The sequence below is a fragment of the Bufo gargarizans genome, chromosome 7 (genome assembly GCF_014858855.1).
Source record: "Bufo gargarizans isolate SCDJY-AF-19 chromosome 7, ASM1485885v1, whole genome shotgun sequence".
Classification (NCBI taxonomy): domain Eukaryota; kingdom Metazoa; phylum Chordata; class Amphibia; order Anura; family Bufonidae; genus Bufo; species Bufo gargarizans.
This window is the reverse complement of record NC_058086.1, coordinates 82,752,423-82,780,289: the sequence shown is the minus strand read 5'-3', so window position 1 is coordinate 82,780,289 and position 27,867 is coordinate 82,752,423. Positions and strand designations below refer to the sequence as shown.

The 27,867-nt window shown below is 43.8% G+C and overlaps 1 protein-coding gene across 2 annotated transcripts in view; it reads left to right on the top strand.

Moving 5' to 3' along the window:
- The first annotated feature begins 10,168 nt into the window (after window positions 1-10,168).
- The window catches only part of CHADL (chondroadherin like), a 109,243-nt gene continuing 91,544 nt past the window's right edge, over window positions 10,169-27,867 (top strand). For both annotated transcript variants that reach the window (XM_044301859.1, XM_044301860.1), the window contains exons 1-2: window positions 10,169-10,220; window positions 10,969-11,129. In XM_044301859.1, coding sequence (XP_044157794.1) covers window positions 10,205-10,220; window positions 10,969-11,129 — 177 coding nt within the window. In that variant the 5' untranslated portion in view covers window positions 10,169-10,204. The remainder of the gene's footprint in view (window positions 10,221-10,968; window positions 11,130-27,867) is intronic.

Genomic DNA, 27,867 nt, shown 5'->3' with positions numbered 1-27,867 from the left:
TGAAAAACAGCTGGGGCATTCATCAAACCAAAAGGCATAACCAAATTCTCAAAATGGCCCTCAGGGGTATTGAAGGCCGTCTTCCATTCGTCTCCTTCTCTGACCCTGACCAGGTTGTATGCCCCTCTTAGATCTAACTTGGAAAATACTTTAGCCCCAACAATCTGGTTAAACAGGTCTGGGATCAGAGGAAGCGGATAAGGGTCACGAATAGTGATACTGTTCAGCTCCCTGAAATCCAGACAAGGTCTTAAAGAACCATATTTTTTCTTAACAAATAAAAAAACAGCGTCAACAAGTGACTTCGAGGGTCGTATGTGTCCTTTTCTCAGACTCTCCGAGATATAAGCACGCATAGCGACCCTTTCAGGTTGTGAAAGATTGTATAAACGAGATATAGGCAGCTTGGAGCCTGGGATGAGATTAATAGGGCAATCGTACTCCCTATGCGGGAGTGGAGCGGAATCAATAGCAAAAACAGGAATATCCTTTCCCAAAGTGCACACCTGGAAACCATGAGTTATCGCAAAATGATTATCAATGAGATTGACAGCTGCTCCACTATCTACAAAAATCTCACAAAAAATGTTCTTGCTCTCTAGCGTCACCCTGGCAGGCAGGACAAAACGGGAACTACAAGAAAACGGAAAACCTTCAATTTCCGCCTCAACCCTGCCAATAGTAACAGATGGAACATTTTTAAAAGATTTTTTCCTTTTTGTTTCTTTATTACTCCCAGAAAACTGCCTGAATCTCCTAGAGGGACAAACATTTGCCAAATGATTCATACCTCCACAACAAAAACAAACCTTCCCATGCGGGCTGAATCTTCTATTGTCAGAGGCAATCAACCCCAGCTGCATGGGCTCCTGCTCAGAAGGGGCTGACAGCGACTGAGACCCCTGCGCACAAAATGAGATTGCTGCACTGTCCTGGGACTGAGTATGACAGGAAGGAGAGATCTCTCCTCTCTCTCTAAGACGCCTGTCAATACGAACGGCCTGAGACATAGCAGAGTCCAAGGAGATAGGCCTCTCATGAAAGGCAAATGCATCTTTCAATCCCTCTGAAAGACCATGGCAAAATTGACTTCGGAGTGCAGCATCATTCCAACTAGTATCAGCTGCCCATCTCCGAAATTCTGAGCAGTATATCTCTACGGATTGCTTACCCTGGCATAACAGACGTAGTCTAGACTCAGCCAAAGCAACACGATCCGGATCATCATATATCTGACCCAGGGCTAAAAATAATTCATCCACTGAACGGAGGGGCCGTGCCCCCACCGGCAGCGAAAAAGCCCACGACTGAGCGTTACCCCTGAGCAGCAATATAATGATCCCCACCCTCCGTTCTTCATCACCAGAGGAATGGGGAAGAAGGCGAAAATGGAGTTTGCAAGCCTCTCTGAAACGCACAAAATTCTCACTACCCCCGGAGAACTTACCCGGTGAGAGATCTTAGGCTCAGAACAAACTCCATGAACGCAAGCTGAACCGATCACTAGAAACTGAGAAAGAGTCTTACGGAGATCAGCTACCTCCAATGAAAGACCCTGGAAGCGTTCAGTCAAAAGTGAAACCGGATCCATGCTTGAGACGGTTTTGGCGGTTTATAATGTCACGGAAGGTGTACAGGAAACAAGACAATGCAAAATGAATATATGACTCACTGGATCCAAAACTAAGGAACAAAAGGGAGACCCCTGCATCAGACCTGGCTCTCTCCCTTACTGCTCAGCCTATGCGATAATCCCAATGGTGGATGATCGCATATCCTCGTACCTCGACTATATAACACCTGAACACCCTACAATAGTGAAGGGACACGACCACCGGCTCCCTACACTAGACACGGAGGGAGTCAGGGTCACCTGGGATCCAGCAAACAGAAATCACAAATGAATGTACAACACTTAACTTGTAGAAGACTGGTAATTAGGATCAGCATGCACACACACTTCAGGAAGCTGTATAAACCGCACACTAATGCATTATGGGGAGGAATTTAAAGGGATGCAATCAGTCCAACTACATGACAGCTGAGAGAGGCTAACGAGATGAGGAACTGAAAACCAAAAACAAAGAAAACTCAAGGAGGAGGTTCTGAAAGGCTTCTGTCAGAGCTTCTCAGCTGTCTGGTTGTGACACATAGATAGATAAATGGGTAGATAGATGTATAGATAGATAGATATAGAAATATAGATAGATAAATAGATAGAATTTAGATCTCTGAGGTATTTGGATGTATAGAAACATAGATAGATAAATGGGTAGATAGATGTATAGATAGATAGATAGATAACATATAGATGGAAAGATAGACTATAGCTAGGTAGATAGATAGATTGATAATTGATAGGTATAAGGATAGATAGGTAGATAAATTGATATATAGATATGTCATTATGACTTTTATAAAAAAAAATTAAGACAAGCAGCAAGATGTACGTATTAAGAACTTCAAGCTGGCTAATTAAAGCATAGCGCCGCGTAATATTAACTTACGGGCATCAGGGCAGCGGCTAATCGGCATTGCAGGATTTTCAGACCACCAACTGTCGCGGGTGCTGGTGCCCCGACTCTGGTGGTTCTGGGAATGAAGCAGTTCTGTTGACACTTGCGCCACTACCAGGCATCTGAAAACATGTAAATTACAAGGTTTGGTTAAACACCATTGTTTATACAAGCTTAAAAGTTATAGACATTGTTGCTTGAGCGGCTGTAGAGGGAGCCTTACCCATTGTGTTAGATTTCTTTGACACCGCTTTGGAGCCACCGGTCATGGCCATTTTTATTTTCAGCGCTGCATTTAAAAAAAGTATTAGACTTATAGATATTGTTTAAAATACATTACAGCAACAATGCGTTTTGGTCCTTACGCTCTTTGCCCCGCTTGCAACGCTTTTGTAGGGCATCATCGGCGAGTGTCACGATGTTATCAATTGTATACACTTTTCTTTTCAGCGCTGCATTTTAAAAAAGTGTATTAGAAATATAGCTAATGTTTAAAACAGACTACATCAAAGACGGCAATCGAGCCTTACGTGTTCTGGCTAGCCTGGGCGTCTGTTTCATTTCAGGTCGCCTTGTGGTTGTGAGATCGATAACTCGCGCCGGATCGTTCTCCTTTAGCTCGTCAGAATTGTTGTTGCTAGTAACTTCAATTTTTTTATGTTCTGTATTTTCAGTATCAACGTAACAGACAAATGGTGCTTACCTTTTTAAGTTTTTATGCCTTGTTGTCCTATGCCTGGCTGTGCATACGTATCTCAGTGCTATCAATGCACAGACTGGGCCCTGTTTATATAGGCTGTTCATGTTGTAAACTATACCATGTGGTAACGATTAGCATATTAATTAGTTGATGTAGCTTAAATAGTTAGATTATGTTTTATAAGAATTTATATGTTAATTATAGGTCTTTTTTATGCACGAAAATAGGTCTTTTTTATGCACGAATCTTAATTTTATATCAAAAGCTTATAAATGTTATAAATGGGCTTATCAAAAAGCTTTTATGAAATGAAACTTATAAAACTGTATAAATTGATATAAATTCATATCAAAGTGGGTAGCTTTTACATCAAAAGCTAATCAACTGTTATAAATGGGCATATCAAAAAGATTTTATGAAATGAAAGTTATCAACCTGTATAAATTGATATAAATTCATATCAAAAATTTATTTATAAAGCCGCAATGAAATATTACCTGGCACCTTTATGAAGTTTTATATAAAACTTCTAAGCCTATAAGGTATCAAAACAGACAAATACAAGAAGCCGTTAGTACGGTCTGCGGGCATTACTGTACAGTTTATATGTTTATTATAGGCCTGTAAGATTTTATAAGGGGAATAAAATCATTGGCAAGAATACAGCCTGTGGCATGTCTAGACATCTTTCATGAGATGGCAGTAGAAAATCTAAACAGATGTGCTTTTGATGGCCATGATAGATGTCATGACCTTGTAGAATACAGCCTGTGTAGTAAGATGTCATGACCTTTTGCATTAGAAAAGTCTTGATTTAAACAGATGTGCTTTTGCCTTCATTTGTAAACTGTAGGATATTAGTAATCTGTAATACTTTTAAGCACATAATCGATACCATTTGCTAAAGTCCTGCTTTAAAAAGCGGTGCTTTTGATGAACATGACAGATGTCAAGACCTTGTACAACACATCCTGTGACGGGTCAGAGAAAGCTTTTATTTGAAAAGATGTGTTTTTGTCTTCATTTGTAAACTGAAGGTTATTAGCAGGAATCTGAGAAGTGATAAGCAACATAAACTTAACCCTTTCATGACCAAGGGTCATTGATGCCCCAGTGTCCAGGTCAAAATTTACAAATCTGACATGCGTCACTTTAAGTGGTAATAGCTTTGGAACACTTTTACTTATCCACGCCATTCTGAGATTGCTTTCTCGTGACACATTGTACTTCATGATAGTCATATATTTGAGTCAATATATTACACCTTTATTTATGAAAAAATCCTAAATTTACCAAAAATTTAGAAAAATTCAATTTTCCAAATTTCTATTTCTCTGCTTCTAAAACAGAAAGTGATACCTAATAAAATATTTATTACTTAACATTCCCCATATGTCTACTTTATGCTGGCATCATTTTGGAAATGTAATTTTATTTTTTTAGGACGTTAGAAGGCTTAGAAGTTTAGAAGCAATTCTTACAATTTTTAAGAAAGTTTCCAAAATGCACTTTTTAAGGACCAGTTCAGATCTAAAGTCACTTTGTGGGGCCTACATAGTGGAAACCCCCATAAATGACCCCATTGTAGAAACTACACCCCTCAAGTTACTCAAAACTGATTTTACAAACTTTTTTTTTAACCCTTTAGGCGTTCCACAAGAATTAAAGGAAAATGGAGATGAAATTTCTAAATTTCACTTTTTTGGCAGATTTTCCATTTTATATATTTTTTTCTTTAACACATTGAGGGCTAACAGCCAAACAAAACTCTATTTATTACCCTGATTCCGCAGTTTACAGAAGCACCCCACATGTGGTCATAAACTGCTGTATGGGCACGTGGCAGGGCGCAGAAGGAAAGGAATGCCATACGGTTTTTGGAAGGCAGATTGTGCTGGATTGGTTTTCTGAACGCCATATGTTTTTTTATTTTTCTGCCGATCGTCTTGTGCAGGGGCTCGTTTTTTGCAGAAAGAGTTGAGGTTTTTATTGGTACCAATTTTGGGTACATAGGATTTTTTGATCATTCATTATTACACTTTATGGGGCAAGGTGACCCAAAAATTGGCTGTTTTGGAACAGTTTTCATTTATTAATTTCTACAGCGTTCATCTGAGGAGTTAGGTCATATGATAGTTTTATAGAGAAGATCGTTACGGACGTGGCAATACCTAATATGTATACTTTTTAAGTTTTACACAATAATAGCATTTCTGAAACCAAAAAGATTATGTTTTAGTGTCTCTATAGTCTGAGAGCCATAACTTTTTTATTTTTTGGGTGATTGTCTTAAATAGGGTATCATTTTGGGGGTCATAAGCCTTTTTGATCGCTTGCTGTTGCACTTTTTGTGATGTAAGATAAAAAAATAGCTTTTTTGGCACTGTTTTTTTTATTTTATTTTTATGGTGTTTATCGGACGGGGTCTATCATGTGATATATTTATAGAGGCGGTCCTTATGGACGCGCTGACACCTAATATGTGTATTTTATTTTTTCATTTTTTTATAGGAAAAGGCAATTTATTTTTTTAATTTACATTTTTATTTATTTATTTTTACTTTTATTATTTTCACTTTTTTTTATCAGTTCCCTCTTGGATCTTCAAGATCCAGTGGGGCTGATAGTTGTACTATACTTTGCAATGCTCTTGCATTCCAAAGTATAATACTTCCAGATGTCCTGTAGGTGGCAGCACTGGACACCTTTCCATGGCAACAGGACGCTTTTGCAAAGCGTCCGGTTGCCATGGCAACCATCGGGTGCTGCAATCACAGCGCTGCAGCCCTGATGGTTGAGAGTGCTCCCTCCCTCCCTCTGTTAACCTCATGGATGCCGCAACCGCGGCATCTATGGGGTTACAGGAGAGTGTCAGCATAGAGCTGACACTCTCTGCCGATGGCGGCGGCTCAGTAATGGAGCCGCCGCCATCGCACACAGCAGGGGGATTGGGGGGCAGCGCTGGAAAGGTAGGGGGGGATCGGGGAGGCTACAAAATGACTGCATGGGTAGGGGGGGGATCGGGGAGGCTACAAAATGACTGCATGGGTAGGGGGGGGATCGGGGAGGCTACAAAATGACTGCATGGGGCGGGGAGGGGGCGGACCGCATCACGGCAGCTAGGAGTTGAGCTGCAGGCAGAACAAGGGGGGGCACAGCCACAGATCGGGGGCACAGATCGGCGGGGGGGGTGTATTACTCGAGGACACATTACCTGATTTCATGCTCTGATCTGCAGAGCGCAGATCAGAGCATGAAACCGGCATTTTAACACTGCCGCGATCCAATTGGTTAGTCTGCACAGACTAACCAATCGGATCGATTGCCGGCAAGGGGCCACTCTGATTGGTCCCTTGCCGGCATTACTGCACTGTATGCTGTCCAGCATACAGGGCAGGGGCAGAAGCTTTAATCCAAGCGCTTTGCAGTGTATCTGTATAAAAGGGGGCGTGGTACCTGTCACTTTGTAGTTTCACAAAACATATAGCCTCTTACTACTGTCATGTGTATGTACACTAGGTATCAAAGTTATCTATAGTAGAAGTCTTATATATATTTTTTTTTTTAAGTAATTGCCTATACAGCTGTCATAGCTGTATGGTTAAATGCCTTGCCTCTGATGTGAACGGTTGTGAGTTCGAATCCCAGAAGAAACTTTTCTGAAAGAGATTTAAATACACCAGGGTCTTGTAGTGTGTGTGTGCTTCTGTCAGCTGTGTGCCGCTCTGTGACTGAGAGTGAGGGCAGGGTTCGGCCGGGCTGCTCGGCAAACAGGCTCAGCGAGATAAATGTAAGTTAATTGTTTTCACTGCACCCTCAAGCAGCCGCTTGGGCTGCCTTATGATAGAGCCGGCCTTGAATATAACATATTCCTTTATTATGCAGAAAGTTTAAGAACAGAGAAACCACCACTGAGTAAGGATACTAACAAAGCTGTATTGCTAGTGAGTGAGATTTGTGCAACCATCCACTAGATGGCAGCAAACTCCCTGCAGCCTGGTCAGCCTGAATCTCACTCGTTCTAGCAAGAGAAGATTGCTTCCGCAACACAGCAGAGAGCTCCGAAGGTAAAAACAACATTCTCAAGGATAACTTACCTCGTGGGAGCATGGCAAAAGCGCAGCAGAGCGTCGCTGAATGATGGACGCCAGCAACTTTTATCTCCCCCTCCCTACTATTCGGCACACGCACAAGACGCACACACGCAGCGCCAGCGGGGGGAGGTGGAACCACCTGAGGGATGCGCCGCCCGGTAAATTACCCCTAGGAGCCGCAGCCCTATACAGTTAATGCAGCGCCAGAACTAGCGTCTCCTAAATGATATAACAACAGGACACCAGTCCTGAGAGAAATAGCATAGGGAAAGCAAGATTCATAAATAAAACAAAATACTTCCCAACATTTCCCCTTCTCCAGAAGGATGTCCTTTCCCAGGAAGGACAGAAAAAAACACAATAGGAGGGACTAAGTTAGGCAGTTTTATAGGAGCTGTATTAAATTGATTAACTGACATCTCCTGTCCTACATTTTCAGGAGGATTAGAAATCCCCGTGGGTGCTGCTGCTGTAGGACGACAAGGAAAGAAGGTTTGTACACAAACATAGAAGAGGATTCTTTACGGTAACAGCAGTGAGACTATGGAACTCTCTGCCTGAGGAGGTGGTGATGGTGAGTACAATAAAGGAATTCAAGAGGGGCCTGGATGTATTTCTGGAGTGTAATATTACAGGCTATAGCTACTAGAGAGGGTTCGTTATTCTGATTGTATGATTGGAAACAGGAAGACATTTCTTTCCCCTTAAGTGGGGAAAATTGGCTTCTACCTCACAGTTTGTTTTTGTTTTTTCCTTGCTCTGGATCAACTTGCAGGATAACATGCCGAACTGGATGGACAAATGTCTTTTTTTGGCCTTATATACTATGTTACTACTATGTTACTATGTTAAAAACCTAGGTCTAGAGAGCAGGATCATGCAACCACTGTAGGAAACTGAAAAATGACCAAGCAGAGTGGGAAGCTCCAAGACAGAATAGATAAGTAAGGGCCCTTTCACACCTGCGTTATAGTCTTCCGGCATAGAGTTCCGTCGTCGGGGCTCTATGCCGGAAGAATACTGATCAGGATTTTCCTAATGCATTCTGAATGGACAGTCCGTCCTTCAGGATGCATCAGGATGTCTTCCGTTCCGGAACGGAACGTTTTTTGGCCGCAGCAAATAGCGCAGCATGCTGCGCTTTTTGCTCCGGCCAAAAATCCGGAACACTTGCCGCAAGGCCGGATCCGGAATGAATGCCCATTGAAAGGCATTGATCCGGATCCGGCCTTAAGCTAAACGTCGTTTCGGCGCATTGCCGGATGCGACGTTTAGCTTTTTCTCAATGGTTACCATGGCTGCCGGGACGCTAAAGTCCTGGCAGCCATGGTAAACTGTAGTGGGGAGCGGGGAGCAGCATACTTACCGTCCATGCGGCTCCCGGGGCGCTCCAGAGTGACGTCAGGGCGCCCCAGGCGCATGGATGACGTGATCGCATGGATCACATGATCCATGCGCATGGGGCGCTCTGACGTCATTCTGGAGCGCCCCGGGAGCCGCACGGATGGTAAGTATGCTGCTCCCCCGCTCCCCACTACTACTATGGCACCCAGGACTTTAATAGCGTCCTGGGTGCCATAGTAACACTGAAAGCATTTTGAAGACGGATCCGTCTTCAAATGCTTTCAGTACACTTGCGTTTTTCCGGATCCGGCGTGTAATTCCGGCAAGTGGAGTACACGCCGGATCCGGACAACGCAAGTGTGAAAGAGGCCTTAAGGAGGTGTTTAGCCATATCAGACCCTAACCACAATGTCAGACCCTTAGCGCACTATGAAAATACTGTTTGACAATCCTGGTTATTAAGATAGAGCAATATTAGTAACATACATAGTTAATAAGGCTGAAAAAGGACATCTACCTACCCAGTTCAGCCTGTTATCCTGCAAATTGATCCAGAGAAAAGAAGCCAATTTTCCTCACTTTAGGGGAAAAAAATTCATTCCCGACTCCAATCAGGCAATCAGAATAACTCCCTGGATCAACAACTCATCTCTAGTAAGTATAACCAATAATAATATAACACTCCAGAAATACATCCAGGTCTCCCTTGAACTATTTTAGTGAATTCAACATCACCACCTCCTTAGTCAGAGAGTTCCATAGTCTCACTGCTCTTACCGTAAAGAATCCTCTTCTATGTTTGTGTACAAACCTTCTTTCCTCCAGACGCAGAGGATGTCCCCTCGTCACAGTCATAAATAGATCATGTACTGACCCCTGATATATTTATATATATTTACAATGTCTTTTTTCTAAAGTGAATAACCCTAATTTTGATAATATTTCAGGGTGCTGTAGTCCACCCATTCCAGCTACTGCTTTAGTTGCTCTTGTCGGAACCCTCTTCAGCTCAGCTATGTCTGCATTGTTTACAGGCAGGGCCGGTGCTACCATAAGGCAGACCAAGCGGCTGCCTTAGGGCGCACCCTGGAGGAGGGCTGAAAAATGTGACATGGAGGGGGAGAAATGTGACATGGAGGGCTGATGTGACATAGGGGGGTGATTTGACATGGAGGCATGATGGCTTACATGGAGGCATGATGGCTTACATGGGGGCATGATGGCTTACATGGGGGCATGATGGATGGGGGCTGATGGCTGACATGGGGGCTAATGGCTGACATGGGGGGCTAATGGCTGACATGGGGGCCTGATCTGAGGTCTGATTAACATTGGGGGTCTGATTGGGGCTGTGAGCTGAGGTCTGATTAACATTGGGGGTCTGATTGCTGGTCTGACCTGAGGTGTAATGGAAAATATTTTTTTCTTATTATCCTCCTCTAAAACCTAGGTGCGTCTTAGAGGGCGAAAAATACGGTCCTCAAACCAGCAATTGTCTGAAGCAGTGAGAAGATACCAGGACCATACAAAGGAGAAGCCAGCTGCTGCAGATGGGACCAGGGCCAGGTGAGCTGCGAGAGGGGGGGGGGGGGGGCTCCAAAATGTAGCATCGCTTGTGTTGGCAAAAATCCTTGCACCGGCCATGTTCACAGGAGCCAAGTACTGTACCTGTGTGGTATGACTAGTGATTTGTAAAGTGGCAGGACTATGTTCTTATCACGGGTACCTATACCTCTTTTGATGCAACCCAATATCTGATTGGCTTTTGCAGCAGCTGCATGATACTGGTTTCTACAGCTTAGTATGATGTTTATTAAAATTCCTAAGTCCTTTTCCATGTCAGTGTTACCCAGTGTTTTACCATTTAGTATTGCTCATCAATATTATAAATATCAGATCAACGGGTGACCAACTCCCTGTATCCCTGCCAATCAGATAATTTCAGGAGCCGCTGTGAGCTGGAACACAGCTCTATACATTATTCAGTGGTTGAGGCTGTTTATTGCAGCACTCATTTAATTAAGGATTGATGAAAATAGCCAACTAGAACACTTGGCTATCTTTGTCACAGATAGATACTTAAATGGAGCAGCAGTGTACATGCTCGACTACCTCATTATTCAAACATGGGTCCCCCAATCTGGGACAACATCTTTAACCATAAAAGACCAAGTGGACTGCTACTTTTAGAATAATCCACTCTAGATACTTTCCTAAATGACACTTCAGATATAAGTTATGAAGAGCTATCATTTTTGTTAGAAAATTATATCACACTTACTTCTTTGTTTCTAATGTTAACTTTATTTCCTAGGTTCAGTGAAGATGTTGTTTATACCTTGTCTTCTAGTCTTGTTCTTTGCAAGTCCACTTCTTTCTGATCCTTGTCCTCAAGTCTGCATTTGCGACAATATCAAAACTTTTGTAACCTGTGCCAATAAGAACCTAACAGAGATACCACCCACTATCCCACAGGTCAGTATAGATTTCATAAGTAAATGGAAATGTTATTTTGAGTAAACTTAGTGAATGTAGATAAACTGTTGTTAACAAAAAGTCTTGCAGATATGACCAGAATTTAATGTTGAAAAAAATAAAATGTTACACATCAAACATTCAAGACAACTTAAGTCCCATCTTCAGGGAGTGCAGCAAAGTATCCCATAGTGGCTTATTGTGAAAACTGTATACTGCATGGTATATCGTTTTTGATGGTGGCCCTCTGAATTGGAGAGTATGGTACCAGAATTAAGCTGGGTGTATATATATGGTAACAGTACAAGCTTACTTCATAGATACAGTAACAGAACCAAGTTTAATACATAGATACAATACCAGAAACAAGCTTACTTCATAGATAGCCATATATTCAGATGCTGATAGAATACGCTTAATGCATAGATGCAGTAACAAATCCAAGCTTGCAACATAGATACAGTAACAAAGCCAAGTGTATTATGCAGATACAGTAGTAACAGAACTAATTGCTAATTGCATAGGATACCATTACCTAACCAAGCTTGGTGACAAATAGAAAAGGCTCCCTTTTTACCCAATTGGGTTTTCCTATAATGTACAGGTAATTGTGGAATGTCAGTAGTTGCCTTATCAGGCAGGGGCCTACCAATGGCCTCCAGGCCTGCCACCCACAGAAGCAGATTTGGCCCTGCCATAGACAGGATCTAATAGGTAAACTGCCAGTGCAAAACTAACAGGTAAAAAAAATTACACTACAGAAGTATATAGAGGTACAAAGCGTATATAGAGAGTGGGGACAGTGATGATTTAGTGAGGGCTGTGGTTAGTGAGGAAAGTAGGGAGGAGAATGCGCAAAACTGTACACCAATAAAAACAGAGCTGCTGGTAACATATAAACGTGTTACAAACCAATATAAAACATAGTAACCAAAACATCTCAAATATTCAAGTGAAAGGTAATGTAGAACAGAAGGAAGTAGCGGCACTCACCAGTGTGGTCAAAAGGGATTTGCAGCTTTATTTAATCCACAATAACATCAGGCAGGGGGTAGACGATTCACAGCACGCATTGATCAGCTGATCAATGCGTGCTGTGAATCGTCTACCCCCTGCCTGATCTTATTGTGGATTAAATAAAGCTGCAAATCCCTTTTGACCACACTGGTGAGTGCCGCTACTTCCTTCTGTTCTACATTACCTTTCACTTGCATCACATCTGCATAGCTGAGCACCGTCGCTTGTGTGTGTCCTCCTTAGCCACGTACAGCATTAGATCCTGGTGCGCTGAGCCGCCGCGAGTGGTGCCGCCCCCTACCTTATTTTGCAACTACTATCTCAAATATTCACATTCCATGAACTGAATGTTGAAACTAAAGCAAGCAAAATGGGGGAGGTAGAGTATGGTACTAGAGTAACACATACAAACCGGATTCCAAAAAAGTTGGGACACTATACAAATCGTGAATAAAAACTTAATGCAATGATGTGGAGGTGCCAACTTCTAATATTTTATTCAGAATAGAACATAAATCACGGAACAAAAGTTTAAACTGAGAAAATGTACCATTTTAAGGGAAAAATATGTTGAATCAGAATTTCATGGTGTCAACAAATCCCCAAAAAGTTGGGACAAGGCCATTTTCACCACTGTGTGGCATCTCCCCTTCTTCTTACAACACTCAACAGACGTCTGGGGACCGAGGAGACCAGTTTCTCAAGATTAGAAATAGGAATGCTCTCCCATTCTTGTCTAATACAGGCCTCTAACTGTTCAATCGTCTTGGGCCTTCTTTGTTGCACCTTCCTCTTTATAATGCCCCAAATGTTCTCTATAGGTGAAAGGTCTGGACTGCAGACTGGCCATTTCAGTACCCGGATCCTTCTCCTACGCAGCCATGATGTTGTGATTGATGCAGAATGTGGTGGATGGCACGGTGGATTGTGTTCACTGACAATGGTTTCTGGAAGTATTCCTGAGCCCATTCTGTGATTTCCTTTACAGTAGCATTCCTGTTTGTGGTGCAGTGTCGTTTAAGGGCCCGGAGATCACGGGCATCCAGTATGGTTTTACGGCCTTGACCCTTACGCACAGAGATTGCTCCAGATTCTCTGAATCTTCGGATGATGTTATGCAGAGTTGATGATGATAGATGCAAAGTCTTTGCAATTTTTCGCTGGGTAACACCTTTCTGATATTGCTCCACTATCTTTCTGCGCAACATTGTGGGAATTGGTGATCCTCTACCCATCTTGGCTTCTGAGAGACACTGCCACTCTGAGAGGCTCTTTTTATACCCAATCATGTTGCCAATTGACCTAATTAGTGTTAATTGGTCTTCCAGCTCTTCGTTATGCTCAAATTTACTTTTTCCAGCCTCTTATAGCTACTTGTCCCAACTTTTTGGGGATTTGTTGACACCGTGAAAATTTGAATCAATGTATTTTTCCTTTAAAATGATACATTTACTCGGATTAAACGTTTGATCTGTCATCCACGTTCTATTACAAATAAAATCTTGAATTTTGCCATCTCCACATCATTGCATTCAGTTTTTATTCACGATTTGTTTAGTGTCCCAACTTTTTTGGAATCCGGTTTGTATATGTATTTGATGTGGCTGAGACATGTCGGACTCTTCACATGCCTGGGCTGTTAATATTCAGGGTTTTACACTCTTTAGGAAAGAGAACACCAATAGAAAAGGCAGTGACGTGCCTATATATAAGGAGTGATATGAAGGTGATTATGAAAGAGGCAATTGTAGGTGAGAATGCTGAAACCTTATGGGTGGATTTACAGAGGGATTTATGAAGGTGATTATGAAAGAGGCAATTGTAGGTGAGAATGCTGAAACCTTATGGGTGGATTTACAGAGGGAAATAAAAATAATACTTAGTTTTGAGAAAAGATTAAAAAATTACATGTATTTATTCTTGAGAAGAGATGTCTAAGGGGGCACATACAAATACTGTATTTTTCGCCCTATAAGACGCACATGCCCATAAGACGCACCTAGGTTTTAGAGGAGGACAATAAGAGAAAAAATGTTTTGAACCATTCATAAAGTGCCTACAGGAATTTCAAGTGAGTACTGTACTACATGGATTTCCCTATGCTACAGAGGATTACTATAGTTTAAAACAGCACCCATGCCTACACGTTACCTATTAATACTACAGTCAGCGGGGCCCGGTGTAATAGAATACAGTGACTGCACCGGGCCCCGCTGCCATTACAACAACAGATGCCAGCCCCCACCTCCCCTCCCTCACTGCTTATACTGTGATGCTGCACAGCGCGGCCGGCGATGTATCAGTGTAAAATAGTGAATGACTCCCAATACAGGACGTGGGGGCCGGCATCTGGTGTTGTAATGGCAGCTGGGCCAGATGCAGTCACTGTTTTCTATTACACCGGGCCCCGCTGACTGTAGTATTAATAGGTAACGTGTAGGCATGGGTGCTGTTTTAAACTATAGTAATCCTCTGCAGCATAGGGAAATCCATGTAGTACGGTACTCACTTGAAACTTCTGTAGGCACTTTATGAATGAAGCAGGGGGAGCAGGCGCGTGACGTAGTGAATGACATTACGCTGCCGCCGCCCGGCCTTCCTACAGGAGTTTCAAGTGAGTACCTTACTTTAAAACAGCGACCATGCCTACACGTTGTTGTAATACTACAGTAAGAGGGGGCATGGTGAAATAGAATACAGTGACTGCACCGGGCCCCGCTGACATTACAACAACAGATGCCGGCCCCCACCTCCCCTCCCTCCCTGCTTATACTGTGATGCTGCACAGCGCGGCCGGCGATGTATCAGTGTAAATGGCAGTATTCACCCCATAAGACGCACTGCCATTTCCCCCAACTTTTGATGGAAAAGAAGTGCGCCTTATAGGGTGAAAAATACGGTATATAAATGCACCATACAATAAAAATGGTGAAAAGCAGTTCCATCTGAAAAGTTCAGTCTCCAGAGGCGTCAAGGCTTCTTTACTGCAAATTGACAAACTAGTATGTCATGATGATGATTGGGCTGGCTCTGGAGCTGTGTGTGCCTGATCAATAGAGGGCCACGGCTGTGACTGACAGCCGGGCCCCTGCTGCATCCGCTGGCATCATTGTAAACTCTGATCCCTGCAGATTAATCGGAGCGGGAGGGGGGTTCCTCTGCCTCTGCATCGGCCCCTTGCGCTTCAGTCACAGGGGGCCAATGGCTGCCATGGCATCCCCAGGCCTCACAAAGGCCTAGAAGTCTGCCATGTACAGAAGCCTGTGAGACCTAGCCCCCAGGCTGGGCCTCACAAGCACACTGTGAGCGTGAAACTAACAGTTGCAATGTAGTACAATACAGCATGTATTGTACTACATTGAAACAGGGCTCAGCCACTGAAATGCTGAACTCCCTGTACTGGGACAAAAATAAAAAGTTAAATAAAAGTTAACAAAAAAAGTGTGTTATAAAAAATAAAAAAAGTCCCCCATTCCTTTCATCAAAGTATTTTAACCCCTTCACGCCCGTAATCCTTCTATATACGTGATAGCTGCACATACCCTGTGCAGCTACCACGTGTATAGACATCAGGCAGTTCTTTAATCCAAGCGCTGCAAAGCGCTTGGATTAAAGCTTCTTCCCCTGCCCTGCTGCTGTCACGGACAGCATATAGTGCAGTAATGCCGGCAAGGGACCAATCAGAGTGGTCCCTTGCCGGCAATCTATCCAATTGGTTAGTCTGTGCAGACTAACCAATTGGATCGCGGAAGTGTTAAAATACCGGTTTCAGGCTCTGATCTGCACTTTGCAGATCAAAGCCTAAAATCAGGTAATATGTCCTTGTGCCCCCCAATCTGTGCCCCCGATCTTTGACCCCAATCTGTGTACCTCCAACCCCCCCACCCCTCCTGTGAGCCCTGCCTCTGATGCGATCCCCACCCCCCCATCCATGTATTGTACCCCTGATGTGGTCCGCCCCCTCCCCGCCCCATGCATGCATCCGTCCCCCAAATGTGCCCCCTCCTGCTAGCCATGCCCCCCCTTTACAGCGCTGCCCCATTTGTGCCTCCTGCCCCCTGCTTTATTTTATGTCGGCGGCTCCATTCCTGAGCCGACGACATCAGCAGCAAGTGTCAGCTCTATGCTGACACTCTGCTGTAACCCCTAAGATGCCGTGGTAGCAGCATCCATGGGGTTAATAGAGGGAGGGGGCTTCTTCTCTCAACCATCGGGGCTGTCGCCATGGCAACCGGACGTTTTGCAAAAGCGCCCTGTGTTACCATCTACAGGATATTTGATAGTATTGTACTTTTCAATGCAAAAGCATTGCAAAGTATAGTACAGCCATCAGCCCCACTGGATCTTCAAGATCCAAGTGGGACTTGATAAAAAAAAAATTGAAAATAATAAAAGTAAAAATAAATTAATAAATAAAAATGTAATTTAAAAAAAAATTGCCTTTTCCTATAAAAAATGAAAAAGAAATTAAAACTACACCTATTAGGTATCACCGCGCCCGTAACGACAGTCTTTATATATAAATCATATATCACATGATCGACCCTGTCCGATAAACACCATAAAAAATACAAAATAAAAACTGTGTCAAAGAAAGCCATTTTTGTCACCTTTCACCACAAAAAGTGCAACACCGAGCAATCAAAAAGGCCAATAAATCTGTCACCTCATCCCGCAAAAAATGAGACCTTACATAAGAAAATCGCTAAAAAATTTAAAAACTATAGCTCTCAGAACACTAAGACCTAATGCAATTTTCTGTTACCTTCAATAGTGCCACTTTTAAGTAGTCCCATTTCTCCTGGACTCCAATGAAACTGTTCCAGTCTGATAGGGACTCGTGTACCACTAATCTAATTTTAGGAAAAAAAACACCCTCCTGTTTCAGAAACATCTAAAGGATTAACACACTTCCTAGATGCCATTTTGAATACTTTGAAGGGATCTTTAAAAATGAACACAACGTAGACATATAAAAAAATGTAAAGTTAATTATTAACCAATTTGTGTGGTATGATGTATGGTTTTACAACCACCTTCCTCAACCACAGATCCAACCACCCCTGCTGGAGACTTGCATTTGGAACAGCATCTGGAACAGCAGTGGGAATCATACATGACTGATCCTTACAACTGGGTTCTAGGTCTTTGATTCTCCCAGGCTGCTGCATCTCTCAGGTCTCCCTATGTCAACATTCAGTTTAATGTCGGTCACATGGCTGTTGCAGCTAATGACTGGTTGCAGCAGTGACATGTCTCCCATATGTCATGTCACTGTGTCATGTGATGCATTGGAGACACGTCACCACTGCAGCCAGGCAGCATACAGGCAGCACCCACAAACCCAGATCCTGAGCCCACACCATCACCATGACATACTATGACGGCACGGAGCTGAAGCAACCCTGCTGCCATGATTTAATAGTACTTCATGGAGCGTTAAGAAAAGCATATTCCTGAGCGCAAGGCTCTTCCATTTTACCTGAGAAAGGCTTATATTTTTCATCCTGTTTTTAGCTATTATCAGTCTTACAAAAAATATTAACTTAGCTGCTAGAATTTTTATAGACGGTTTCCCCTGTATAAGACCATAACAGTTCAACAGCTAAATAGAAGGCTTCTCATACAGATTGATTTTAGAATAGTCTAAGTCCACAACAAAACTTGATCCCAAAAATGACCATATTTTTTGCCCTATAAGACACACTGGCCCATATGACGCACCTAGGTTTTAGAGGAGGACAATTAAAAAAATATAATTGTTCATTAGATGTCAGATCAGACCAGCAATCAGACCCCCAATGTTAATCAGACCTCAGATCAGACCCCCAATGTTAATAAAACCCCAATAAGAATTCAGATCAGACCCACAATCTGACCCCCAATGTTAATAAGACCCCAATAAGACCTCAGCTCTGACCCCAATGTGAATGAACCCTAAGCAGAGCTCAATATTCAAATTTGCGATATTTTGCAAATATTTGGGCGAATATTCATCATAAATTCGCGAATTTGAGAATTCGCAATTATTTTCTTGATAGCGAAAATCGGCAACGTAATATGCGCATATTGCGCACGCAATACAGGCGTGGGTCGCTCTTGCTATATTTTTCAAGCTGCTATGAGTTTCCCGAGACTGGAGAAAATGGTTGGGACGGCAGAACATTACAATAGCTTCATATGCAGATAGAGTGCTCCAATATATTTGTGATTGTGCAAATAGGCAATTAATGATGCTCATATTTTGGCGCAATAAGTGTAACTTCACATTTTAGCAGGTCTCATTACATATTACTGATTAGTGCACTAAGTATTGTTGTGAACTTCTGACATCACAGCACTATGTCTGCAGCATGTACAGTCAGGTCCATAAATATTGGGACATCTACGCGATTCTAAAATGTTTGGCTCTATACACCACCACAATGGATTTGAAATGAAACAAACAAGATGTGCTTTAACTGCAGACTGTCAGCTTTCATTTGAGGGTATGTACATCCAAATCAGGTGACCGGTGTAGGAATTACATCAGTTTGAATATGTTCCTTCCACTTGTTAAGGGGTCAAAAGTAATGGGACATAATAATAATCATAAATCAAACTTTCACTTTTTAATACTTGGTTGCAAATCCTTTGCAGTCAATTACAGACTCAAGTCTGGAACGCATAGACATCACCAGATGCTGGGTTTCATCCTTGGTGATGCTCTGCCAGGCCTCTACTGCAACTCTCTTCAGTTCCTGCTTGTTCTTGGAGTATTTTCCCTTCAGTTTTGTCTTCAGCAAGTGAAATGCATGCTCAATCGGATTCAGGTCAGGTGATTGACTTGGCCATTGCATAACATTCCACTTCTTTCCCTTGAAAACTCTTTGGTTGCTTTTGCAGTATGCTTTGGGTCATTGTCCATTTGCACTGTGAAGCGCCGTCCAATGAGTTCTGAAGCATTTGGCTGAATAGGAGAAGATAATATTGCCTGAAACACTTCAGAATTCATCCTGCTGCTTTTGTCAGCAGTCACATTGTTATGCAAGCGGGTGTGGACCCACTGCGCCACTGACTGGGTAGCTGCCAGCTGGCACTCGAGAGTAGTCCCCAAGTCAGTGGCAGCTGACCAGGGGGTCAGAGTGTTCAGTGCAAGCACCAAGGGGACGTACGAGGCCTGGAGGTATGGATCAGGACAGGCGGCAATCAAGCAAGTCAGCAAACAAGACCTGAGGTCAGGGGTAGGCGGCAAACAGGCAAAGTCCATAAACGAAGTACGAGGTCAGAGGCGGCCGGCAGAAAGCAAAGTCCAGGAGTACAATAGCATGATTCGGTACACAGGAAGGCAGACAAGATAAACACCTTTGCACAGGGACTAGACAAGCTAGACACTGAGGTTGCTCAGGCAATTTCCTGTAGTAGGAAGTGCCTTTAAATACCTGCTGCAATCCAGCCATAGGCTGCTGGGACAGAGGGCGTGTGTGTTGCCTCTTAGGTGAAGAGAGACACACCCATGCAAGCTTCAACACAAATGCAAGTCTCCAGCAGGAAGGAAACTCTGGCATGGAACATATGTAGCAGAGTTAAGTTAGTTGCTGCCCGTGTTTGTCAGCTGGGCGGCAGGAGGGAAAAGAGGGAGCCCCGTGCCTGCTGATAGGGACAGCGGCGCCGGCACAGGCCGCTGGGCTAGCAGTACCCCCCTTACGCCCCTCTCCTCAGGCCTGGTCCTAGACAAGATTTTTTTCAGCAGAAGAGGGGCATTGGTGTTCTCCCTGGGTTCCCAAGATCTCTCCTCAGTACCAAAACCCTTCCACTCCACCAGAAACAGGGTTTTCCCTCTACTCTTCTTCATCCCCAGAATGGCCTTTACCTCATAGACATTCTCATCACTGAACGTAACAGGAGCAGAGAACGGTTTCTTGAAACAACGATTTAGGATGAGACATAGAAGGAATTCGGTACCCGGAGGGAGGCTGGTAGCTTAAGCTTGTAGGAAACATCATTGATTTGTTCAAGAATTTCAAATGGCCGATGAAGCGAGAACCCAATTTGTAGGAGGTTATTTTGATCCGGATGTATTTGGAAGCAAGCCAGACTTTATCACCAGGATGGAATTTTGGAGAATTTCTACGTTTTTTATCTGCTGACTCTTTCATGCGCACAGAAGCCTCTTTCAGAGCTCCCCTAGTCTCCTCCCAGATTTTAGAGAACTCTCTTGAGGTAGCGTCTGCAGCAGGGATACCGGAAGAAGGAGACACCGGGAGTGGGATATTTGGTTGTTGGCAGGGGCGGATTAAGTGTATGATAGGCCCGGGGGCTGTCTACCCCCCTCCATTTTAGTTTAATTATTTTCTGTATGAAGAGGCTGCGGTGCTTCGTGAGCGGCACAGTCTCTTCCTCGGCCATATGACATCACATTTATCATTCACGTGGCCTCGGTGCAGCTCTGTCCCATTCGAGTGATTGTGGCTGAGCTGTGCAGGGTTATCAAATGGACAGCGCTGTGCTTGGTAAGGAGCAAAGAGGCTGCGGCGCTCACAGGAACATCGCGGTCTCCTCAAACAGCTGATTGGCGGGGTGCCAGGAGTCAGACACCCACAATCTCATAACGAGTACAGATTTCATAGATGTTACCTGCAGTCCTATGTAACACCCGACATAACACAGTGAATTATTGTGTTATCTGGGCTGTTACATATGACTGCAGGCAACACATTAAAATTTCAGTTGCCAAATTTAAAACACATATGATTATAATAAAAAAGACTTGGAGGAGAAGATTAGACGCAGGTCACAGTAGTGAGCCAGCTCTACATATAGGGGAATACAGCACCACATACCTGTTACATCCAGTGACATCTCCTGTCATGTAGATCTTCTCTTTCCTATTCTCCTCCGTTAGACCCAGACCGCCATGACAAATTCTTTCACTCACATCTCGTCTCTGCAGAGTTTGTTACATAAACATGTTAGATTTCTCATAATTGGGGTAATTTCAGTAAAACTGGCTTAGGTGGCCATAGCAACCAATCAGATTCCACCTATTATTTTCCAAAGGAGCTGTGAAAAATGAAAGGTGGAATCTGATTGGCTGCTATGGACTACTAACCCAGTTCTACTTTACACCAGTTTTAAAAAAATTCCCCAAAGATCCCTATAGTGTCAACAGCAATTATAATGTCCCCTAGAATGCCCCCAGTGATAATAACACCCTATATTGTGCTCCAGGTAATAATGCCTGTATAGTGTCCCCCAAATTAATGTCCCCTAATATGTCCCTGTAATAGAAATGTCCCTACAGTGCCTCCCCAATAGAAATGGCCTCACACTGCTCCTATATAGTAATTTCCCCCACACTGAACCCCTATGAAGTAATTTTCCCCCATGTAATAATCTGCCCCTATGTCCTCCTCTGCCCCCCAAAGTTGGCACACACAGAAAACAAAAAAAAAACAAACTGAAAGCTAATACTTACCTGTGTCTGGGATGGTGAGGCAGGCCACAGGTGCGCAATCTCCATTGTCCTGCGTCCCGACACAGGCGTGTGATGATGTCATCAAGCACGCCTGCGCTGGGAATATACTACCACATAGGTCTCAGGCCTACTAGCTCTGAAGTATATGGCGTTGATCGGCAGCGGGGCAGGGAACTATGCGCTCCCGTGTTTCTCCGCAGTATGTGGGCGTTTGGAACGATGTTGGGCCCCCCAGTGATGCATGACATGATTGTTGTATGAGAACTCAGCCCTAGGCAATAGTTCGACCCAGTTGTCGTGATGACTGTTAGTGAAGTGACGCAACAAGTTTGTCAGAATTTGGTTAACACGCTCCACCTGACCGTTGAACTGAGGATGATATGCTGACGAGAAGTCCAGAGATACATTTAATAGCTTGCAGAGAGGTCTCCAGAATTTAGACGTGAACTGTACGCCTCTATCAGACACAATACAGAGTGGAAAGCCATGGAGACAAAAAATGTGTTCGATAAATTTCTTGGCCAGTTGGGGAGCAGAAGGAAGACCAGGCAGAGGGACGAAATGTACCATTTTGGAGAAGCGGTCAACCACTACCCAAATTACAGAACAATCGAAGGACAAGGATAGATCTGTGATAAAGTCCATGGCTATTTGTTGCCAGGGAACCTCAGGAACTGGAAGGAGAAGCAGAAGGCTGGCTGGACGCTGTTTGGAAGTTTTATGGACAAGCAGCTACAAATTCTAGGATGTCTTGTCGCGTGGTTGGCCACCAGTACCGCTGTGCAATGAACCTGAAGGTCTTTCTCTGACCGGCATGACCCGCACTTTAGATAAATGACTCCATAGTAAGATTTGCTTTCTGAGAGCATTCTGCAACAAAGGTTTTTCCAGGAGTAATTTCGGATAGCTTGACTGGACAGGCCGATATTTTAGCAGGATCAATGATGAATTAGGGCTACTCCTCCTGGTCAGTGGAATCAAAGGATCTTGAAAGAGCATCTGCTTTGATGTTCTTATCTGCAGCACTAAAGTAAAGAACAAAATCCAAAAGAGCAAAGAAGAGGGACCGTCGAGCTTGGTGTGGATTAAGTCTCTGCAGACTGTAGGTAGGTGAGATTCTTGTGGTCAGTATAGATCACTACCGGATGACTGGCTCCCTCCAGAAGGTATCACCATTTCTCCAATGCCATTTTTATGGCCAACAACTCTCTGTCCTCATCGAGTAGTTGCGCTCCGGATGGAGAAGGCCCTGGAGAAGAAGCCACATGATGTCATCTTACCTGAGGGAGATCTTTGTGAAAGCACCGCCCCAGCTCCAATAGACGATGCATCCACCTCCAAGAAAAATTGCTTACTGGCATCAGGATGATGAAGTACTGGAGCCGGAGAGAAGGTCTGTTTCAAGGCTTAGAACAAGAAGAAAGGACGCTTGACTGTTTCGGTTGAACATATGGAAAGTAGGAGGCGCACTATCACAACTGGATGATTTGTATTTTTCAGGTTTATTGGTAGACAACGCATTTCGGGGTACTTCTGACCCCTTTATCAAGTCGGAGGTTTTTAAGTTGTTGGTCAAAAACCTTATGTCTGTGGTGCCTGCAGCACGGCTGGTGTATCGGCAGCACGAGGTGAACGCTGACCAAAACCCTTTTTTTTGTGGATTTCCACTTATTGAATATACTCACCCTATGAGCGCCTTTCTCTACCCTCTGGCCAAGGCTTGGAAGGCTGATTGAGCCTCAGCAGTCCAATTTTTGGGATTTGCCCATTTACGTGTAAAGGCTGAGATGAGGGCTGTCAAAGAAGAGAAGTGTGGCACGAACTGGCGGTAGCAGTTGGCGAATCCCAGGAAGCGTTGAATAGCCTTTAAACCAGAAAGACGGGCCACTTCAAAATCGCAGACAGCTTTTCAGGATCCATCTGTAGACCAGTATCATATATTATTATGTACCCCAAAAATGGAAGTGAGGTTTGTTAGAAGAGACATTTGTCTAACTTGGCATACAGACAAATTTTTTTTTTTGTCTTTGAAGGACCAGGCAAACCTGACTTCCACTCGTCCCCTTGACGAATTTGGATCAAGTTGTAGGCCCCACGCAGATCTAATATGGAGAAGATTTTAGCTCCTCTAAGGCGGTCAAACTCTGGAATAAGGGGAAGGGGGTATTTGTTCTTGATAGTTATTTTATTTAGGCCCCTATAATCAATGCGTGGGCGGAGAGAACCATCTTTTTTCTTTACAAAAAAGAAGCCAGCACCAGCCGGAGAAGATGATTTCCGGATAAATCCTCTGTCAAGATTTTCTTTAATGTACTCAGACATGGCTTGTGTCTCGGCTGGTGACAGAGGATAAATGCAACCACGGGGAGATGAAGAACCAGGAATAAGATCAATTGGACAATTATAAGGTCTGTGTGGAGGTAACGTCTCAGCCTCCTACTTATCAAAGACGTGGGCATAGGCATGGTAGGCTGCAGGCAGATTTTCAAGATTTGGTGGTACCCGGGGTAACCAAGCAGGCCGAACAGGAGAAAGACATTTTCCAATGCAGTACTGTCCCCAATGAAGCACCTCTCCAGACTTCCAATCAAGAACAGGTTCATGGAAGCCCCAAAAGGAGAGGGTGAGAAAGACTTTCAAGAACCAGGAATGAAATCTCTTCTGTATGAAGAGCTCCCACCTGTAGTCTTACAGGTTCAGTACAAAATTGTACGGACTCAGATAGAGCCCTTCCATCGATGGATGACACCATCAATGGTTGCTGCAGGCGTCGGACTGGAATACGATATTGATCCACTATGGCTTGCTGCAGGAAGTTTCCTGCTGATCCAGAAGAGCCATCTTCGTGAACCGATTATCTCCAAACGACAAGTTTGCTGGCAGAGTCAGGGGTGGAGAGGAATTATCTTCACCTAGAGCCGCCTCTCCAACGGACCCTAGGCTCGGAAGTTTCTCAGCTTCAGGGGACAAGCACGGAGCACATGATCAAAACCACCACAATAGAAACAAAGTCCTTTGGCACGGCGGTGATCACGTTCCTGTTGAGCCTAACTCGGTCGACCTGTATGGGTTCAGGAACTGCAGACAACATAGAAGGCGGAAGGTTAGAGGCTTGCAGAAGGGAAGATGCCAGATGACAAGGCTTCTTCTCACATGCCACTTCTCTGGCACGTTCTTGGAACCGTAAATCAATTTGAGTAGCCAGGGAGATGAGGTCATCCAGGGTGGAAGGAACATCCCGTCTGGCCAATTTATCTTTAATTCTCCCACAGAGGCCCTCCCAAAAGGTGGCCACAAGTGCCTCATTATTCCAGCCGAGTTCAGAGGCTAGCGTACGGAACTGGACTGCATACCGGCACACAGATTGGTTCCCTTGACGCAACTGCAGTAGGGAGGATGTGGCAGAGGAGGTGCGTCTGGGCTTGTCGAACACCTTGCGGAAGGCCTCTAGGAAGACCTGTAGATTCATTATGACTGGGTCGTTCCTTTCCCAGAGGGGATTGATCCAGGCCAGTTTCTCCCCAGTAAGTTGTGGCATAAGAAAAGCCACTTTGGCTCGGTCAGAGGCAAATTGATGAGGCAAAAGTTCAAAATGAAGGGTGCATTGATTTATGAACGGCACTGCTTAGGGTCACCGTTGAAACGTGGAGGAGCAGAGAGACGAGGTTCAGATCCGGGTACGTAGGAAGAGGACGGAGCAGGAGCCGAATTAACCTGGGTAAAGAAACTTGATGACTCTGGTTTAGCAGATGTCCGGTCATTTAGACACATATTCACATTGCGTAGGGCGGACAATATTTGATCCTGATGCTCACGCTGCTGGGCCAACTCCTGGTGTAACTCAATGTTACTGGGCAGGTTCGAATCAGCGGGGTCAACTGTTATGCAAGCGGGTGTGGACCCACTGCGCCACTGACTGGGTATACTCCGGAGGGGCGGAACTAAACAGCTACCTGGTATTCACTTGAGCCCCTGATGGTGGGGATAGGCTTGGGCCGTAGGGTAGCTGCCAGGTGCCACTCCAGAGTAGTCCCCAAGTCAGTGGCAGCTGACCAGTAGTGATGAGAGGCAGGGGTCATATTCGAATTTGCGATATTTCACAAATATTTTGTAGAATATTCGGCAAATATTCGCAAATTCGAATATTCGTTGTATTCCACAATTTTTTTTACTAGAAAAATCTACAAGATAATGATAGCGTAATAATGCAAATTTTTCAATTGCAAGCAAAAACATGATTCCTCCCTGCTAGGGATGAGCGAACCCGAACTGTATAGTTCGGATTCGTACCGAATTTTGGGGTGTCCGTGACATGGACCCGAACCCGGACATTTTCGTAAAAGTCCGGGTTCGGTGTTCGTCGCTTTCTTGGCGCTTTTTTAAAGGCTGCAAAGCAGCCAATCAACAAGCGTCAAACTACTTGCCCCAAGAGGCCGTCACAGCCATGCCTAGTATTGGCATGGCTGTGATTGGCCAGAGCACCATGTGACCCAGCCTCTTTTTAAGCTGGAGTCACATAGCGCCGCCCGTCACTCTGCTCTGATTAGCGTAGGGAGAGGTTGCAGCTGCGACAGTAGGGCGAGATTAGGCTGATTAACTCCTCCAAAAGACTCCATCCAGTGATCGATCTGCAGCTGTGGATGATTGAACTGCTGCTATTGAATTGCTCACTGTTTTTAGGCTGCCCAGAGTGTTTTTCAGTCACTTTTTTCTGGGGTGATCGGCGGCCATTTTGTGTCTTGTGTTGCGCCAGCACAAGCTGCCACCAAGTGCATTTAACCCTCAATGGTGTGGTTGTTTTTTGGCTAAATCCTACATCAGGGTGAAGCTGTCACACCAAGTGCATTTAACCAGCAATAGTCTGTTTATTTTTTGGCCATATACTACATCAGGGGCAAGCTGCGCCTGTCACCAAGTGCATTTAACCCTCAATGGTGTGGTTGTTTTTTGGATAAATCCTACATCAGGGTGAAGCTGTCACACCAAGTGCATTTAACCAGCAATAGTCTGTTTATTTTTTTGCCATATACTACATCAGGGGCAAGCTGCGCTTGTCACCAAGTGCATTTAACCCTCAATGGTGTGGTTGTTTTTTGGATAAATCCTACATCAGGCTGAAGCTGTCACACCAAGTGCATTTAACCAGCAATAGTCTGTTTATTTTTTTGCCATATACTACATCAGGGGCAAGCTGCGCCTGTCACCAAGTGCATTTAACCCTCAGTAGTGTGGTTGGTCAAGCTGTCACACCAAGTGCATTTAACCATCAATAGTGTGGTTATTTTTTGGCCATATCCCAGTCTAATTCTGTCAGTAAACGTATACCTGTCACCCAGCGCCTAAATACTAGGCCTCAAGTTTATATCCAGCTAAATCTGTCGTTACTGGTGTGGCTGGTCAAGTTATTTAGTGTCCGTCAAAGCAGTTTTTGTTCTGGGTTGAAATACAATTCCCAATTTAGCAATTTCCTAATTTAGTGGTTTCTGCTGTATCAGAGCTACTTTAAATTTATCCCTAAAATGGTATATCAGATTCAAGGTGCACATAGGGTCATTCTGAATAACTTCACACACACGCTACTGTGCATTTCCAAGTCTAATTCTGTCAGTAAACCTATACCTGTCACCCAGCACCTAAATACTAGGCCTCAAATTTATATCCAGCTAAATCTGTCGTTACTGTTGTACTGTTGTGGCTGGTCAAGTTATTTAGTGTCCGTCAAAGCACATTTTTTGTTCTGGGTTGAAATACAATTCCCAATTTAGCAATTTCCTAATTTAGTGGTTTCTGTTGTATCAGAGCTATTTGAAATCTATCCCTAAAAGGGTATATAATATTCAAGGTGCACATAGGGTCATTCTGAATAACTTCACACACACGCTACTGTGCATTTCCAAGTCTAATTCTGTCAGTAAACCTATGCCTGTCACCCAGCGCCTAAATACTAGGCCTCAAATTTATATCCAGCTAAATCTGTCGTTACTGCTGTACTTTTGTGGCTGGTCAAGTTATTTAGTGTCCGTCAAAGCACATTTTTTGTTTTGGGTTGAAATACAATTCCCAATTTAGCAATTTTCTAATTTAGTGGTTTCTGCTGTATCAGAGCTATTTGAAATCTATCCCTAAAAGGGTATATAATATTCAAGGTGCACATAGGGTCAATCTGAATAACCTCACACACCCGCTACTGTGCATTTCCAAGTCTAATTCTGTCAGTAAACCTATACCTGTCACCCAGCGCCTAAATACTAGGCCTCAAATTTA